The 18,443-nt window shown below is 43.8% G+C and overlaps 1 protein-coding gene across 2 annotated transcripts in view; it reads right to left on the reverse strand.

The window, feature by feature from the left end:
- LOC309534750 (copine-5) overlaps window positions 1-18,443 on the reverse strand; it is a 141,899-nt gene that overhangs the window by 108,922 nt on the left and 14,534 nt on the right. For both annotated transcript variants that reach the window (XM_082227078.1, XM_082227079.1), the window contains exon 2: window positions 1,378-1,418. In XM_082227078.1, the coding sequence (XP_082083204.1) occupies window positions 1,378-1,418 (41 nt within the window). The remainder of the gene's footprint in view (window positions 1-1,377; window positions 1,419-18,443) is intronic.

Here is an 18,443-nt window from a genome sequence, read left to right on the forward strand (position 1 = left end):
ATCTCTCTCTTTTCCATTTCCACCACATTGACAACTGTGTAGAAAAACAGCACCAATGCATTTTTCTGCACAATGGATGGCATTGTGCACAAAAAACCTATCAGAGTCAAAAAGACAAAAGCAGGGTCACTCGGTTCTAGACATGGGGCTGTATCCAATGATGCCCTTTGCAGTGATGGAAGATCCAGTGTAGGGTTTGGTCCGTGGAACAGGGAGGGAGGCACTTTTTGGTGGTTTCCCTTTCCCCCTGTGATATTCCCGCATGCCCCAAAAATCTGCTCCGGGGGGTTGGGGGAATCGTTTGAAGAAGTGTGGGTGGTGGGCTGCTGGATGGGAGAGGGTGGGGGTGGAGATCAGTGAAAACTGCTTCACTCCCCCATTCTGCTGATGAAAGATACTTTCATTAGCCTGAAGCACTGATTAGATATGACCCATGGTATGTGGACAGGTGGAAGTTGATTTCTGTAGAACCAGCCCAAAGTTCTACCCATCTGAAAGGGTGGACCATCTCTCCCCTCAACCATTTTTCACCCTCTGGCTCATGGATTTGCTTGTTTTTTTAGAGGCCCATCAGAAAGCAGCCTGGACATTCTATTATGGCAAATGCAAACACAAAGGCCAGTCTCTCATGGTTTAGGAACTATAGAAATCAAAACGAGATCTTAAGGGTGTCTGTTTAAATTAGCCAATAATGATACCTTCATTAATGTATTTGGCTCCCTTTCAAATACTCCCCATTAGCAAAAGCACAGTGGAGATGTAGAGAAGATTAATGAGGTTTTAATGAAGAGCCGCTGCCAAGGCACCGGCAAACTGGCTGGCAACAAAGGCTGCTGCCCCACCAAGATTTGATCAGGATCTGTTGCTTGTCCTCCTTCATCTGTGTGAGCTGCTAAGGATGCTGTCTATGTTCCCAAAGGGACATTTCAAAGAAAATGGCATTTTGCAAGTGAAGCCACCAACCAAAGTGGAGGGCTCCTCTTTAAGGTTCTAGCCAGCCAGCCATGTTGCCAACCAGGAGTCAATGAATCCAGAACACTACCTGGCAACTTCAACTTCAACTGATGTCAATGGAAGAATTACATTTATGTCTCAGAGGTTAAAATGAATGGGATTTAAACTGCTTAATCTTGTTCAGCATGCTCAAAGAGTGTGGTCTTTTATTCATTCATTTAAAGCATTTAGAAACTTCTTTTTTAAAAACAGAAATCTGTAAGCACAGGGAGGGGGGAATCTAAGCAGTGTTAAACTCCAAGAATCCATGCATTTGAAATGTAATGCATGGATTCTACAAGAACCTCTGTGAGCTAATCACAGAAGCCCTGTAGCCAAAGTATATTTTACAAGACAGTGAACCTATATAGAAAATGTACATACATGGGTCAGATTTGGAGAAAGTATCCTTATCCAGAAGATTTCTGAAATGAAAGAGAGAGAGGAAGAATTACACAATTTCCAGTACAGAGCAAAACTAATAATAATAATAATAATAATAATAATAATAATAATAAACCAATTCAATTTAGCCCAAACAACAGAAGCCGTTCTACCTAGAATAGCCTAGTGGCCAGCCTGGGTGGGAGACACCAATCTGACAATACTGTCAAGGAAGATGCTCTGTTACACAGTGGTGTAACTTAGCTCAGCACACATTGCTGAAGGTGCCTGGCTGTAGTTCCTAGCAGAAGGCAACTATATTCTATATCTATCTATCTATCTATCTATCTATCTATCTATCTATCTATCTATCTATCTCTCTATCTATCATCTATCTATCTATCTATCATCTATCATCTATCATCTATCATCTATCATCTATCATCTATCTATCATCTATCTATCTATCATCTATCTATCTATCATCTATCTATCATCTATCTATATCTATCATCTATCTATCATCTATCTATCTATATTATTTATTAATTTTCTTTTTCTCATAACAAATATCCAATATCAATAACATTCATTTTCCAGTCCCCCCCTCCTTGTTGACTTCCCTCAGCTTCCATTTCTGGTTTGTTACATAAAGTGTTACGTTCTGCTGTGTATATATAATAATGTTTTATCAACTTGTCTAATCTTCTTGTTCTTTGTAATTAAAGTTGTGAATATTTATTTAAATCCTACCAATGAGTCCATGTTTTTTTTTGTTTTTTTTCTGTAAATATGTTGTAAAAGGTTCCTATTCTTTTCCAAAGTCACTGTTGTCCTTTTCACGCAATTTGTCCATAACTCTGTATAATTCATCAGTTTTTCTTGCCATTGTTCTTTAAAAGTAATTTGTCCAGTCTTCCAATTTTGCACTATTAGAATTCTTGCTGCTGTTGTAGCATACATGAACAATGTCTGTTTTTCTTTCAGAATATCTTGTCCTAGAATACCTAACAAAAAAGCTTCTGGTTTTTTAACAGACGTTACTTTAAACATTTTTTTTCAATTCATTATAAATCATTTCCCAAAATTTCTTAATAATCTTACAATCCCACCACATATGATAAAATGTACCTTCCCCTTCTTTGCATCTCCAACAATTCTTTTGTTCTGTTTTATACATTTTTGCCAATTTATTTGGTGTGACATACCACCTATACAGGGACGCGGGTGGCGCTGTGGGTTAAACCACAGAGCCTAGGACTTGCTGATCAGAAGATGGGCGGTTCGAATCCCCGCAATAGGGTGAGCTCCTGTTGCTCAGTCCCTGCTCCTGCCAACCTAGCAGTTTGAAAGCACATCAAAGTGCGAGTAGATAGATAGGTACTACTCCAGCAGGAAGGTAATCCACGTTTCTGTGCGCTGCTCTGGTTCACCAGAAGCGGCTTAGTCATGCTGGCCACATGACCCAGAAGCTGTACGCCGGCTCCCTCGGCCAATAAAGCGAGATGAGTGCCACAACCCCAGAGTCGGTCATGACTGGATCTAATGGTCAGGGGTCCCTTTACCTTTACCTTTACCTTTACCACCTATACATCATCTTCATATAATTCTTTTTCAGCAATATACAGTCTGTAAATTTCAAAATCACTTTCCAAAGCCTTATCCAATCTTCAAATTGTATATTATGACCTATGTCCTCTGCCCACTTAATCATTACCGATTTAACTTCTTTGTCTTTAGTTTCCCATTCCAAAAGTATATTATAGGCCTTCTTCAATAGTTTGGAATTATCGTCTATAATATCCCTTTGGAATTTGGAAGCTGTGTAAGTAAATCCTCTCTTATTCTCCTCTTTAAAGATTTCGTTTAGTTGCCTGTGATGCAACCAACTCTGAAGATGTTCCTCTATCTCATCATAGTCTTTAAGTTTTAGTTTTCCTTCTTGCTCAGTTAATAGATCTCTGTATGTTGGCCATATTCCTTTCTTTGTTGACGCTTTGGATGATAATGCTTCAACTATATTCTAAATCAACAGCACCCAAGTGTGTGTTTCCTTTCCACAGAACTCAACCTTTCCAATGCAGGCAGTGGCCCATATTATCTCTTGGTATAAAGATGATGATCTACATCAGGGTAGTCAATGTAGCACCTTCTAGATATGGTAGACCCCAACTCCCATCATCTTTGACTACTGGTAGAGCTGGTTGCGATTGATAAGAGAGATCGTCCACAATAGTTGGAGGGCTCCACATTGGTTATCCCTGAGCTATGTACATGGTAAGTTATGTCCGTGCAAATATGAAAGAATGGAACTGGAGGGGCTTCAGCAAACCTCAAAATATACATAACTAGTCATTCAAGACATCTAACAAACAAACAAACAAACAAACAAACCCAATGGTTAAAATTAGAGTATAGCTTGCTATCATTATTCAAAATGTTGTCCAATGGTATCCGCACACAGACAAAAACCTGCTCCTTGATCACAGAAAACTGAGTTACAATATCTTAATAAGTGTCCAAATGCACGATAAACAACAACGTTCCAATATACAATAGTAGAACAGAAGTCTTCTACTTGGCATTGCTCAGGAATTCTAATAAACTCAAAAACCAATGCAGTTTTGAAAGGTTCAGTCCACCATCATGATTCAAGATGGTATCCAACTACATCCAAGCTTAGATGAAAACCATCTCCTTGATCTCATTGTGAAAAATGGCATGTCAAACTGACAAACAGCTTCAAAATGACTCTCTTGTAGTAGCAACCAAGTCCGTAGGCACATTCAATGAAGAGTTTCTTGCTCGGCTAAGTTATTCCCAACTTTATGGAGATCTAAGCCCCATTTGTGAAGAATGCATCTGGTCTTGACGCAGGGAGGGACACACACACACACACACACACAAGCCCGTCTCAACATTCCTGCACATTCCAGATCCACTTCCCACATCCAGCACAAATATATGATAGGGACATGCTAAGCACATTCAGGTAAATGTGCTTAGAATCCTCCCAGCGGTTGGGAATCTTGTGTTATCAGGGTTCCTGATCAAAGGGCAAATTCTAAGCACGTTTACTCAAATGCACTTTAGAATCCCCCTTCATGCCATCATATTGCATGTAGAAATGTCTGAAGTGGAGCCAGCACACACAGGAGAATTGGAGTGAGGCTCCATGTGTGCCCCCTCTCCCTCCCCACTTTAAGCCTACACGTATTCACCTTGAATCCAAAAAAGGGTTTCACAAAACCATTTATTCTGAATGTAGACAGAATGTTGATTTATTCTTAATGTAGACCAGAATGTTGGCATGCAAACACCTTGTCCTCCAAGGTATTGATTTGTTTATATCAATTATCTTCCCTATTGAAGAGCAGCCACCTCCTGCATCCTGAAAGATTATAGAGATTTTAGGACTTTTTCTAAAGATATTAGGGGAAATGAATGGTTGATAGCACAAAGGAACTAAATAAGGGCTCATATATTGGAATCACCTGCGAAAGTGTTTGTTCTGCATTATTGAGTCCATTCTTAAATTGCCTCCATCTGGGAATGTTATGGAATGAAGACAATGCAAACAACAATTTTATGTTCTGCTGACTTCATTTTGTAAATAAAGTAGTGAGAGCTGGACCATAAAGAAGGCTGATTGCCGAAGAATTGATGCTTTTGAATTATGGTGCTGGAGGAGACTCTTGAGAGTACCATGGACTGCAAGAAGATCAAACGTATCCATTCTTAAGGAAATCAGCCCTGAGTGATCACTGGAGCACTCGTGAAACTGAGGCGCCAATACTTTGGCCACCTCATGAGAAGAGAAGACTCCCTGGAAAAGACCCTGATGTTGGGAAAGATTGAGGACACAAGGAAAAGGGGACGACAGAGGATGAGATGGTTGGGCAATGTTTTTGAAGCTACCAACATGAGTTTGACCAAACTGCGGGAGGCAGTGGAAGACAGGAGTGCCTGGCCTGCTCTGGTCCATAGGGTCATGAAAAGTCGGACACGACTAAACGACTAAACAACAACAGCATAGTGTTTTCTCTTTAGGAGCAATATTGATGTATCAGAATAATTCCGTACTGAAACTGTTACTGCCCTACACAGACTGCACTTGCCATGCTGACTTATGTGCAACTGAGGTTGGTGCTGGCTGAGTGGTCTTCTGTGTAGATGATGTGTGCAATTTGGACCATACTGAATGCATCATTGCTACATGTAAATATCTACAAATGGACTCTTGTAATATGAACAGAGGGGAGGAAAAAAGGCTGCAAAAATAATTTAAGAAATTTAAATTAAATTTAGATGAAATATTTGTTCCATGCCAGGTGGTGGGTTACACTTAGACATCTTTGTGCGTTCTATGGATAGGAAAGTTTGTCATACATTTTACTACAACAGGAATTTGTCTCAGGGTTTCTAATACCAGCACCCAATGTGTCTGAACATTTGTAGCTTCAGTTCCTTCAAGATCCCTTCCCTCCCTTTGCCCATTTGATTAATCGACAGTCCTCAAGATGACAAGATTCTGGGAGCTGTCCAGGACTTGTGGTGCTGAATGCAGTCAGAAAATTCTGCACTTAAGATCACAAAACTGTGGGGTTGGAAGAGACTACAAGGACCATCTAGCCCAATGCCTTGCGATGTAGGACTCTTTTTGCCCAATGTGGGACTTGAACCCACAACTCTGATACTAAGCATCTCCTGCTCTACCAGCTGAGCTATCTCAGATGAGCTGCTACCATAAAAGTTAGTGGGATCTTTACTGACTCGGATGAACTTTGGATTGGGCCCTAATGGCAGAGAGTGTCAGCAATGAATAGCAGAGATAATGAAGGATTAGAAAGGGCTTAATAGCATTCCAGTTTCAGAGCCAGAACTTTTCTGAATGTTTCTTTCAATAGCTTATCTTCAAAGCACGCAAGAGCACCAATTAAATGTAAGGAGATATGCAGACTGAGTGCAGAGGGAGCTTGCTTTAACTCACTGGCATACTCATTCCACGAAACGATATTTCATTGCTTTAGAGACAGGCTCAACTTCAGGGATTGCAGCAGGTCAGGCTGTTGAATCTGGGCAATGAAGAAAGTTGCTTTGAGTCAGCACAACCATGTGGTTCAGTAACAAGGGAGATATAAAGAAGCCATAGTATTGTTTTCTCTCAATTGTTGTCAGTGAGCAGGTAAGGTGTGTTGGTGGGATTGCAGAGGGCACTGAATACCAGTCCCTGACCACAGTAAAACATGGAGAACCGAAAGCTGCAGTACAGGAAGCTACAGAGAGTACTAATTACTGAGTGATTCATCCACTGTAATTCTTTCTAAACACTTGGAAGATTTAGGGGCATCTTGAGAAGGATAATCTATCCCCTTGTTTTAGGAAGTGACAACCAGTGATTAAGAAAGCAGAAAAACTCTACTTGGCCTGTTAACACCCATGGATAATGAAATCAGAGGGGCAGAGAAATTCTGGGGAAGCTGTCAGTTATTGTTGTAATTCCCTGGGCTGCAGGAGCGTAAAAGGAGGATGGGACTGGAGGGCACGACTGCACTAGCTTTTATTTCTGGTTTTGGGTGTGACGCTTTCCTGGCACTTTTTGACGTCCGATGCAGACAGCTGGTCCTACCTTGTACACTTGTCCTCTCACAAAAATATGGATGTGAAGTAAGTCTCCAGAGATGGAATATGCAGTCTCAAGTAATGCCCTGCCAGACTTGTTTCCACGCATGGGCTCTGGTTTGCAGCAACTGGTGTTGAAGCACATAGTACTTTAGAAGTGATTTATAAATAAGAAAAGTAGAGTCTTCTTTTTGACAAGACTGAAAAATGTGGAATCCATGAGCCTCTAGCTATAATGCTGCAAGAATCTTTGGTTGAGTAGGATGTCCTGCCCTGCAGTGACAAGCTGCAATTGCTTGACAACGATGTGCAGAGATGGTAGAATTTGTGTGGGTGGCCACCGCAAATTACCTGAATGACCCGTTAAGCGTGAGAAGCATACAGAGAAAAAGAAGCTCCCTCTTGTCCCAAATGAGACAGAATAACATGCGGGGAATTGGCTGCCTTACATGCAGCTCACCCTGAAGCAGAAGAACAAGAAGTGAAGAAGAACTGAAAACAGAACAGTGTGAGAGCAAGAGAAGGAACTGAAAAGAGAAGGAAACCAAAAGACCAGAAATTAGAAATATAATAATTCCAATCAAATGGGGACCATTTGTCCTTCAGACAGTAGTGCTGGCCTTTTGATGCTACCTAAAATACCACTCTTCTCTCAGCATTGGTTTCCTCAGGGAGTTCTTGATACATCACCCTCTTCCCTCCCTCCATAGTGTCTCTCATTCCTGCAATAATAAACAGCCCATTGGGATAGAACAAAACCTCCTCCAGTCTCTCCACTCATTGAGCAGCTATGACTTTCTGCTGGAGGACAGGGCTTGGATAACGATCCCACCCCCAGCTCCCCCACAAAATAAAATAATACTCTATTGGCAGGGTAAGTCATACAAGGACTGCCAAAAAATACAAAAAGATTCACTGCACATGAACTAAGCAGATTGCAGCTGTATCACACTTCAAGGATGGGAAGGGAAGCTAGTTCAGAGCTGGTGAAGAAAAGCAGGAAGAGGAAGCAAGGAGAGTATGAGACAGGTCCACGTGGAGGCAGCAGAAAGGGTCAGACAGTGAAGCTTCCAGTCCCAAAGGGAAGACTTAAAATGTCTATTGAAGGTTCTCAGTCCTGTCTACCCAGCTATTTTGTGTTATACATCAGTAAAGACAATAATAGCATGCTGAAGGTCTGAGTATTCAGTCCTCAAAGCCTTAGTGGAACTCCCTGGTTCACTGGCCCCATACTCACAGAAGTGTATATTAAAACAACAACAGAGCCAGGCACCCCCTAGTCAACATTAGTCACTTTATAAATAATAACATCTTTTGAGAGAACAGGAAACCTGTGAAGAGTAGGTAGAGCTAGAGATGCAAAAGGTCATGAGTGTGGGTGTATTGGAATCTAAGAGTGGAGAGATAAGGGGGCAAGGGCCTTGAGGGTTTTGAAGGGGATGGCGAGAAATAAAGGGAAACTAAACACCTCTATTTTCTAAAGCATCAGGCCCAAATCAGGAAACCAAATTAAGACCCAGCTAGATTATGCAGGTGGCGCTGTGGGTTAAACCACAGAGCCTAGGGCTTGCCGATCAGAAGGTCGGCGGTTCGAATCCCCGCAATGGGGTGAGCTCCTGTTGCTCGGTCCCAGCTCCTGCTAACCTAGCAGTAAGAAAGCACGTCAAAGTGGAAGTAGATAAATAGGAACCGCTCCGGCAGGAAGGTAAACGGCATTTCCGTGCGCTGCTCTGGTTTGGAAGCTGTATGCCGGCTCCCTCAGCCAGTAAAGCGAGATGAGCGCCACAACTCCAGAGTCGTCCGCAACTGGACCTAACGGTCAGGGGTCCCTTTACCTAGATTATCAGAGGAGATTGTGAGGACTAAGGAAGGTTTCAAAGCACTCTGGGAACAGGACTTACAACTGGTGACTGAAAACAATCTCCAGAATAATGCTTTGAAATCTGCTTCCACAAGCATCAGAGGGAATTCTCCCCAAGTTGCCCTACATTGGCCCTTCTAGTCCAGCATCCTGTTCTCCCAGTGGCCACCAGAAAAGAAGAGAACAGGTCATCTTTGTTGGGTGGTGGTGGCTACAACTAATGTTCAGAATGCCTTTCTGCCAGGAGTGCATCGTTGGTGAATGTTGTTAATGGGATATGGGAAATGAAAGCAAGTGAAACTGAATGTCAATGTAATCTCTTCACTGCATCAACAAATAGGAGAAATGAGACACCAATCAAAGTGTCATTTGTGCACAACAGCCCAAGCCACCCACATTTCTCTCCTGGGTGGTTCTAGCACTCTGACAAAAGCTGTATGCTGACAGCTTCTCATATAGACAGACAGAAATGCAAACCAAAGGATGTCAATTTCCTTCTCAGCTAGAGACTATAGATCTGGGTCGCTGAAAAGGCAACAGAGCCTAGTTTTTAGAACTTTATGATTACAGAATTATCTTTCAATCAGCTATTTGTGTATGTAACCCAAAATTACTCATGAGAGAAACAATGAGAAAAAGAAGTTATGAGTTTTGGGGACATCAGCTTTCCAAGGATTTAAAGTCCACAGAAGTACAGCCATCCACAAAGCCTCATTGCTGAAGTCACTGGAGGAAGAAAATTTAGATGTCTAAGGCTAAGGAGCCTGGCAATAATGTACAGTGTAGTGTGACAGAGATGCTAACCTGGCCTCCTAACCTGACAGGCGAGTCACTGCTGCTTACCAGGATTGGACAGTGACTGGAATGGTGCGGTGCAAACACACAAGCAGAAATAGATTGACTGCACTGGTGCATTTGCACTGCACTGCACTGCCCTCACCACTGCCTCTCTCCTCCCAGAAGCAGCAACTCGTCTGCTGGGAGGTCAGGTAAGAGTCTTTGCCCCACTGCGCTGCCCGCTACTGGAGCCTGGATGTCCCCTCTTGACACTACTAGGAAACACCTTTTGTTCACCCAAAACAATCCCAGTAGCAAATACAGGCTATGATGCTGCCACATATGTAAGCCAACACATGCCCCATGGATTTTGTAGATATCCAACCTTAAATTTATAAATTCATTTAATAAGCACACAGAGAACACAGCTGAGTTATATATGGGGGTTGGGAAGGCATACATTTCAAAAAGACACTAGTGCATAACAATTTTCATTCTTTAAACAAATAATGTGCAGGTCTGTACTGGATGTTCCCTAATTTCAATATTCACTTTGAAAGAAGCACATTTTTGTTAGGGTTTTAGAGGCTGGCGGGTATGTCATTTTTGTGACACTGTTAATGATGTAATTTATCATAATTATTTTAATGTTTCTGTTCATTATGCATTATGCTTTTATCTTCCATTAGAATCATAAAATTGTAGAGTTGGAAGGGATCCCAGGGATCATTTGGTCCAACCCCTTGCAATGCAGGAATCTCAACTAAAGCATCCATGACAGGTGGCCTTCCAACCTCTGCTTAACATGCTCCAAGGAAGGAGAGTCCACCACCTTCTGAGGGAATCCAGTCCATTGTCACACAGTTCTTACCATCAGAAAGTTATTCCTGAAGTTTATTCGGAATCTGTTTTCTTAAATCCATTGGCTCAGGTCCCACCTCCAGAGCAGGAGAAAACAAGCTTGCTCCATCTCCCATGTGACAGCCCTTTAGATATTTGAAGACGACTCCTCTCAATCTCTTTTCCAGGCTAAACATATCCAACTCCCTCAACCATAAGGCTTGGTTTCCAGACCCTTGATCATCTTGGTCACCCTCCTCTACCAACATTCCAGCTTGTCAATATCCTTCTTAAATTGTGGCACCCAGAATTAGACACATTATTCCAGGTGTGGTCTGACCAAGACAGACTAGAGCGGGACTATTACGTATAGTCACATTGTTGATTCATGGCAAACTTGTGGTCTGAAACTGTGAACAGCTGTCCTGAATCTTCCAACAAAGTAAGCAGCTCTTCAACACATGGAAGAAAACTCAAAACAAGGTAGGCAAGTCTTTTTTATTATTGGGAAATATCTGAAAGCTATCTGTAAGGAACTTGCAGCATGCAGGGGAATCTCACCCTGTGTTTGTGAAACAGACTGGGAGCCTGAAGCCAATGTTTTGGCTGGTAAATTCCAGCATCCAAACCCTCCTCGTACTGGCTACCTAAATGCCGGACAGTGGAAGAATCTTTCTTGTGAATGCCCCTCCCTCTCTGATGCACACTCTCCACATTGCCTCTTTTTTCTCTCCCATGCTCTCTTCTGTATATCTCTATCTTGGAAGTAAGTCACCTGTCTGTCACCATCCTTCTCTTTTTCCCACTGTATCTTCCAGCAATCTCTCCCCACCACCATCCCAATCCCCCCCCCTTGTGTGTGTTACTGCAGCCCTTTCATTCTCTCTCTCCTCCCACTTCTGCCTTTCTGTTCCTGCCTTTTCTCCCAGACAAATACACGTCCTTTTCACAACGATGCTTCACTGCCACAAGAGCAATAAAATGCTGTGCTTTCCAGACTCAGTGTGGTGTGGAGTGGCTTGAAACTTGGAGGTGGGTGGTGTTGAGCAAGTTACCAGATGTCACAGATATGTTCTCAGAGTGTGGATGCTTGGCAGACCAGAGGAAACTTAAGGTTTGCAGAACTGTTGTTGTTGTTTAGTTGTTTAGTCGTGTCCAACTCTTCGTGACCCCATGGACCAGAGCACGCCAAGCACTCCTGTCTTCCACTGCCTCCCGCAGTTTGGTCAAACTCATGTTTGTAGCTTTGAGAACACTGTCCAACCATCTCATTCTCTGTCGTCCCCTTCTCCTTGTGCCCTCCATCTTTCCCAACATCAGGGTCTTTTCCAAGGAGTCTTCTCTTCTCATGAGGTGGCCAAAGTACTGGAGCCTCAGCTTCACGATCTGTCCTTCCAGTGAGCTCTCAGGGCTGATTTCCTTAAGAATGGATAGGTTTGATCTTCTTGCAGTCAATGGGACTCTCAAGAGTCTCCTCCAGCACCATAATTCAAAAGCATCAATTCTTCAGCAATCAGCCTTCTTTATGGTCCAGCTCTCACTTCCATACATCACTACTGGGAAAACCATAGCTTTAACTATACGGACTTATGTTAGCAAGGAGATGTCTCTGCTTTGCAGAACTACCCCCCACCAAAACAAAACCTTCAGAAAAACCTTGAGGGCTGAGATAAAGGCAGCTCAGTAAAGGCAGCTCAGTGGACACAGAACACTGATTGACTGCTGGAAGGGAGGAATGGAAAAGGGAGCAGGGAGTGGAATGGATTATCATGGGAAAGGGCATAGCTGGCTAGGATCCTGAAGAGAAGCACTCCACGCTGCAACATTTACCGGCACAAACTACTTCAAGCAAGCATGTTGTGAAACTAAAGTGCCCGTTCTCAACTTCTCAGGGGGTTGAATATAAACAAAATGATTCCACTTCAAAGCACCGGCATGCTGCAAATAGGCTTGCCATCTTTTCACTGGCAGGGCTCCTGTGCCCCTTGAAACCTGCAGGCCAGGTTGAAATTCAAGATTCTTTCCCATCTTGGAGAAAACAGAATAAGGAAATTATGCCACGCAGCTGCCAAAGAGCCCGAGCTTTTGTCAGGGAGGAATCATAACCACTATCAGCAAACTATATAATGTGATGAGGTAAAAAATAAACTCTACTGCAAGGGAGAGCCAGCCCATTTTCTCTTTGTGTTGTGGTTTGTGGTCATTCTGACTGCCAGTGCATTTCAATACGTAGAAGGCTATTTGCAAAAGAAAGCCTAAATCCATTTCAGCGGAACATAATTCATCACTATAATGTGCTGGTGATTGATTTACAACCCAATCCTTTGCAAATTTACTCAAACATAAATCTCTCTTACTTCCATGGGGCTTGCCTCCTCTGTAAGTGTGCATAGAACTGCTCAACACATATATCACCCTCAACTCCTAGGGGCCCAGGGCAACTCCTTCACCCCCCCAAATAAAATATTTGAGGGGGCTGCACACACACTCAAGTTGCTGGACATTGCCCAACTTCCAATCTCCTGTTGTAGGTACAATAATGTTGCATTAACGCCTGCCTTGGAAGCACTGCATCAGAGGAACTTTTGCTATGCACTTCTCATGAGAACTATGCAATAACATGAGGGCCTCTAATGAGCTCTTTAATTTTCTCAGACTCATAACTGCGTTTGCATCCCCCTACGCTATCAGCACTTCCTGCTGCAAAACTTTTTCCTTCGCTTCCCTCTTGGCCTTTGCACTTTACAAAGGGTGAGAAAGTCACCCTAAATATGAAGACATGGCTGAAAATGTCTCTCCAGTATAATTTGTTTCCACATTCCATGCAGTTCTGTTCAACCCTCTGTAATACAAGGTACATAATTGCCTCCTTCTCCTGGGTTAACTCCAGACAATTAAGCCCATCGAAGGCATCAGCTTTTGTCATAAACAAAGTACCTTGTGATGATCTTCTGTTCTCTGTCACCAACTGCAGGAGATAGGCTGTTTTAATTCTCTCCAGTTACTTTCCACATTTCCAAAGGGCTTCAACTTTGCTAGACTTTTTAATTGCTTCATTATTCACTCTGGATATCCTCTCCCTGTCATTTTTTCCCCTCCAAACAACAACTCATGGTTCCATGCGTAGAAAATAAGCTAAGACCCAGCTACCAGAATTGCCTTCTTTTGTAAAATCTGGTACAAAACGCATTGGGCAAAAGCACTACAGCTGGTCAATGCCAGTCTCACTTAACATTTATACTTGGGAAATAATATTTGTCTCACTCTAACTTGTCTTACTGTAGTGTCTAATGCATGGGGAAAGACACATCTCAAATTAATGTCCCAATACTTAATGGAATGCCTCTGTTGGCAGGAACCTGTCCATACCCTTAGATCAACTTCTGAGACCCTTCTCCAGGTAGAGGAGCCAACTTGGGCCTCATACTGTGGGTACCCAGCGGCACACACTTATTGACCTCTGTCCGCTGCTGCCACTCTCCAGTGCCATAGTGGAGACTGGGCCAGGGCCTCCAGCAAGGGGCCTCTGTTGGGGACATGCTTCTGCAGCAGCAGTGGGGGTGGGGCAGTAGAACATGTCCCATGCCCCATGTCCCATGAAGATGGTGAAGGCAATGGCCCCGGGCCCAGCCACTGCCTCAGCCCCAGAGACCGGGAGATAAGGCAGTGGTGGTGGCAAGTGGAGGCCAGACAACCACAGTGAAAATTTTGTGGAGACCCTGGAGATGGCACCAGTGCCTCTGGGTACCTGCTCTGAGGGAGATTCAGAGGATTGTGACAAAAAGAGGGCATTTCATAGGCGCCGACTCCATGGGGCCTGAGGGGGCCCGATCCCCCTCAAAAATTCGTTTGGGGGGCTCCGCCCCCCCAATAATCTCGGGCGCCCCTCCAGCAGAGCGCCACCACCGCCCCTCCCCCAGCCCAAAATGCACAGGGTCGGGCTGCATGCCTCCTGCCCTCCCTCCCGAGTAAAAGCTCCACCCAATTTCCTTCGGAGCTGATTAATAGGCGCAGCACGCTCTCCCCTATTCGCTCACGAGGAGGCGGCACCACTTTATCTGCATATTCATGAGCTTATTTATTATTCATGAGCTTTTGCAGGCTCCCCCAATATTTTTTATAAGTCGGCGCCCCTGGGGCATTTTCAGTAGTGGCGGCTCTGCCATCTGTGGACACTCTCCTCAGTGAGGACCACCAGGCACCAACTTTATATTAGTTTTGGATTAGTCCTAGGATGAAGGGTGGTATAGAAATTTTGATGCTGCTGCTGCTGCTGCTGCGTTGCTGGGAAGCCAAAGTCAATTGTTCTCTGCTTGTGCATGTGTCATGTGTCCCACATGTGACAGAGGTCTATGTCTCCACTTGGCTAGGGGTGCTCTCATAACTGCAACTGAGTCCTGCCATTTAATCCCACAGGGAGTAAAGAAACAGTGCAGAAATGCCAGCTTCAGATGGAAACAGAGGTGATAGCAATGCCAGGTTTATTGCTGTGCTAAGTCAGAATTTCAAGTGGAAAAAGTGGATTGTGTAGGCTTCTTCATGTCCCTTCATTACTGCACCATGGAGCTGCTGGATTTCTCCCTGTGTTGAAGCAAAAGGCATCTGGGAAAGGCAGCAAGAAGTAATTGGAAATGGGCTAGAGCTCAGTGGTAAAATCACATGCTTTGCCTCTGCTTCCAGCCCTGTGGAAACCTGTCTGCAATGGTAAAGAGCTGCTACCAGTCAGTGTCTATGTAGACATAGAGAGCCAGAAGGATCAATGGGCTAACTTGATAAAGGGCAGCTAGCTATGCAAATCACAAGAGATAAATGAAGTTCTACAAGGTAAGAACTGTAGTCTAACAAGAGAGACGGTTAATACCACACACTGAACATTAATTTGTGCTTGATTTAGTGCTGCAGAAATTAACACTTCTACAAGATCTACTGGAGTGTATATGCATATAACTTGAGGGAGGGAGGGTTTTGAGGGTAAAGTAATCTGTATATGACTAAGAAGAAAGGAACACCAGTCTTGTACATCTAAGCAAAATAAAAGCAATCTTCAGCCAACAGGAGGGGAAGGGGGGGAAGTCCTTAGAATCAGAGGCCTTCTTTTCTCTTTGAAAAGTGAAGCCAGGCTGAACAGATCCAGACAGAGCTCCCAATTTCACCTGATCCAGTAACAGCAGCAGCAGCAAAATGTAATATTAATTTACAGTGGTACCTCGGGTTAAGAACTTAATTCTTTCTGGAGGTCCGTTCTTAACCTGAAACTGTTCTTAACCTGATGTACCACTTTAGCTAATGGGGCCTCCCGCTGCCGCGGCGCTGCCACTGCGCAATTTCTGTTCTCATCCTGAAGCAAAGTTCTTAACCCGAGGTAATATTTCTGGGTTAGTGGAGTCTGTAACCTGAAGTGTCCGTAAGCCGAGGTACCACTGTATTTGCCACTTACTAAAGCAAAGTGGCCATCCATCAACATCTGGGAATTCAAAGACACAGATGGGAGGAGGAAGAATTATGAGACTGCTCCTCAGCTGGTAAAAAACAGGGAACCTATGTTGTAGCGAACTGTGTTTCCCCTAAAATATATCAGACAAATCTATGACATACGACCCAGATTTTGCAATTGCTCACACAGTATATAGGCCAGTTCTATTACTATTAATATACAATCATAATAAACAAGAGCAAAAGCAGTTTCTTGGCACACTCTGGCTTTGGGAGGAATACAATGTAGGACTAAGTCACTGGTTACATCAGTGCAAGGATTTCTTCTTGAGCAATGTAATGTTCTCCATCTCTTCCCCTCCCCTCCCCATTACCTTTAAAATCCATTCTTGGGGTTCCCCCAAACTTCTGGAGCAGATCTGAGGATGGCATTGGGTGCACACAGGGGGATGGGAAGTCATTCTCCTCATGCAATTATTTAGTTGAATATTGCCCTTCACAAATACCATTATTTCCTCATGCCATATTTAGGATCCATTTCAAGTGATTGTGAAGGAGGGTCTGGGTTTTGACAATATAAATTCATTCTAACATGTTATCTCCCCTGTTTTTACTTTGGATTTGGTAAAAACTCAATACAAAACTCTGCTTTAGCTTGAGTTTTATGTTTACTCCTACATGGAGTGTTCAAGATGTTTTATTTTGCTCTTTCTTGATGAGGTCTGCAGACTGAAAGAGCTGGCCTCCATCAGCCTCCCAGTGGCCCCCACCTAGGAAGGGATGCCAGTGGAAATCCTGCCAGCAACCCATCAAAGGAACTTTCTGGGGTGGGGCTGAGCCATCCCACGGCCACCAGATTATAGAATTGTGCTCAATCCAGGCCAGATTGTTTCAACACCTCCAGGCTGGGGCAGCAATCTGCTTGCCCCTCACCTTCTGCTGGGCTGGGTGGGTGGGGGGTTGAGATTGTTCCCTTATTTAATAAATTGATGGCCCTTCTATTCATGCCACTTGTACCTAAGTGAACTCTATCCATGAAAACATGGAATATTCTATCTTCACAACAACCATGTGAAAGAGACTAGCCTGATGCAATGTGACTGGCCCAAGGCTACCCCAGGCTTCTCAGCAGGAATGTGAACTCAGCTCTTCCCAGCCAAAGTCCGGCACTCCCTCTACTACATCACACCAATTCTCTGATTTTATCTTGCACACCTTTCAAGAAGTGTATAGACTCTTCCGGGAGAATCAGAATCCGGTGATTCATCAGGATCACCAAATACATTCAGAGCACCAAAAATATTCTTCTAGAAAGTGAGGCAGTCTTATCTCTGCATCTATTAATTGGAAGCCATACGAGTCATTCAAATCCATTGACTTTTAGAAATGAAATATGCATAGTTTAACCTCACTGTTAACCCCCTCCATGATGCTGTGGAGTTCTATGGGGCTTGGGGGGTATCCATGGCAATAAAGCATTAAGGAAGAAATGTTATGCTGCATTTTCTGCCTTGGCAGCACAAGCTGCCCTGTGCAATAGAGGGGGATTAATATTCCTTGAAGAAGATCCAAGAGGGAAACCTGAGAGTCATCAGAGAAATGCTTTAATCCTATTTAAAGGCTTGTTAAGGCTGATGCTCAAAACTGGCACTGAAATTAGGCTTTTGCCCCCTTTCATATTTGCTTTGCATTAGAAGAAAATCAATCAGAATCCGGGTGTCTGGTTTACAGCTGTTGGACGAGCGCAACTTCGAAGGCACGGCACCCACGGCTCTCTATCTCCTCCTTAATCACCCTCACAAATGCACAACCCAGAACGCCATCGAGTGAAAAACCCATCTGCTTTCATCCAGAGTCGGAGAGAAAGAAGCCTAGATTGGGAGATTTGTCGGTCCTGCTGTGGGCTCACTGGGATCTCAGCCTCCCCCTCCCTTCCCTTGTAGTGAGAGAGACCAAACAACTTGAAAGATGACGGAGGCTGTGCTTATTACTCCCTCAAGGATTTTCCAGTTAATGAGGCTGCCTCCCCTCGGCCCAAGCTCTTTACTCTGGTACCGTTTCAAGGAAGACCTCGGCTTGCTACAAAGGGCACTTTCTGAAGTTGCATTTTCAATCGCGCAAGAGTCTCACTCTCAAGTTAATTGTCTCCCAACTATATGCCGGTTGAAACCGCTTCCTAAGGAGGAGTTATGAAATGAAACCAAGCAATAACTCTTGTAAGGAGAGAGTGGTTGCACATCTCACACAGAGCTGACTCGTGGGGTCTGCAAGGACAAAGCACCAGTCTTGTCTGCCAGCGAGGCTACAAGGTGTGGGTTACTCTGGGCCACTTTGCCCCTCTTGAAATGATGGAGATGTTCTGCCATTACTCAGCTTATCCCATGACAGAGCTACCATCCCAATTGCAGCTGCAGACACAACTGTGGTGTCGCCGTAAATAGAGGTGGCAGCGATGCTCTGCTGTGCCTCACTGAAACGAGTCCTGGGAAGGAAGATTAATTAAGGAGGATGAAGCGAGTAAAGTGGAGAGAGG

Source organism: Podarcis vaucheri (genome assembly GCF_965113315.1).
Source record: "Podarcis vaucheri genome assembly, chromosome: 6".
Lineage (NCBI taxonomy): Eukaryota > Metazoa > Chordata > Lepidosauria > Squamata > Lacertidae > Podarcis > Podarcis vaucheri.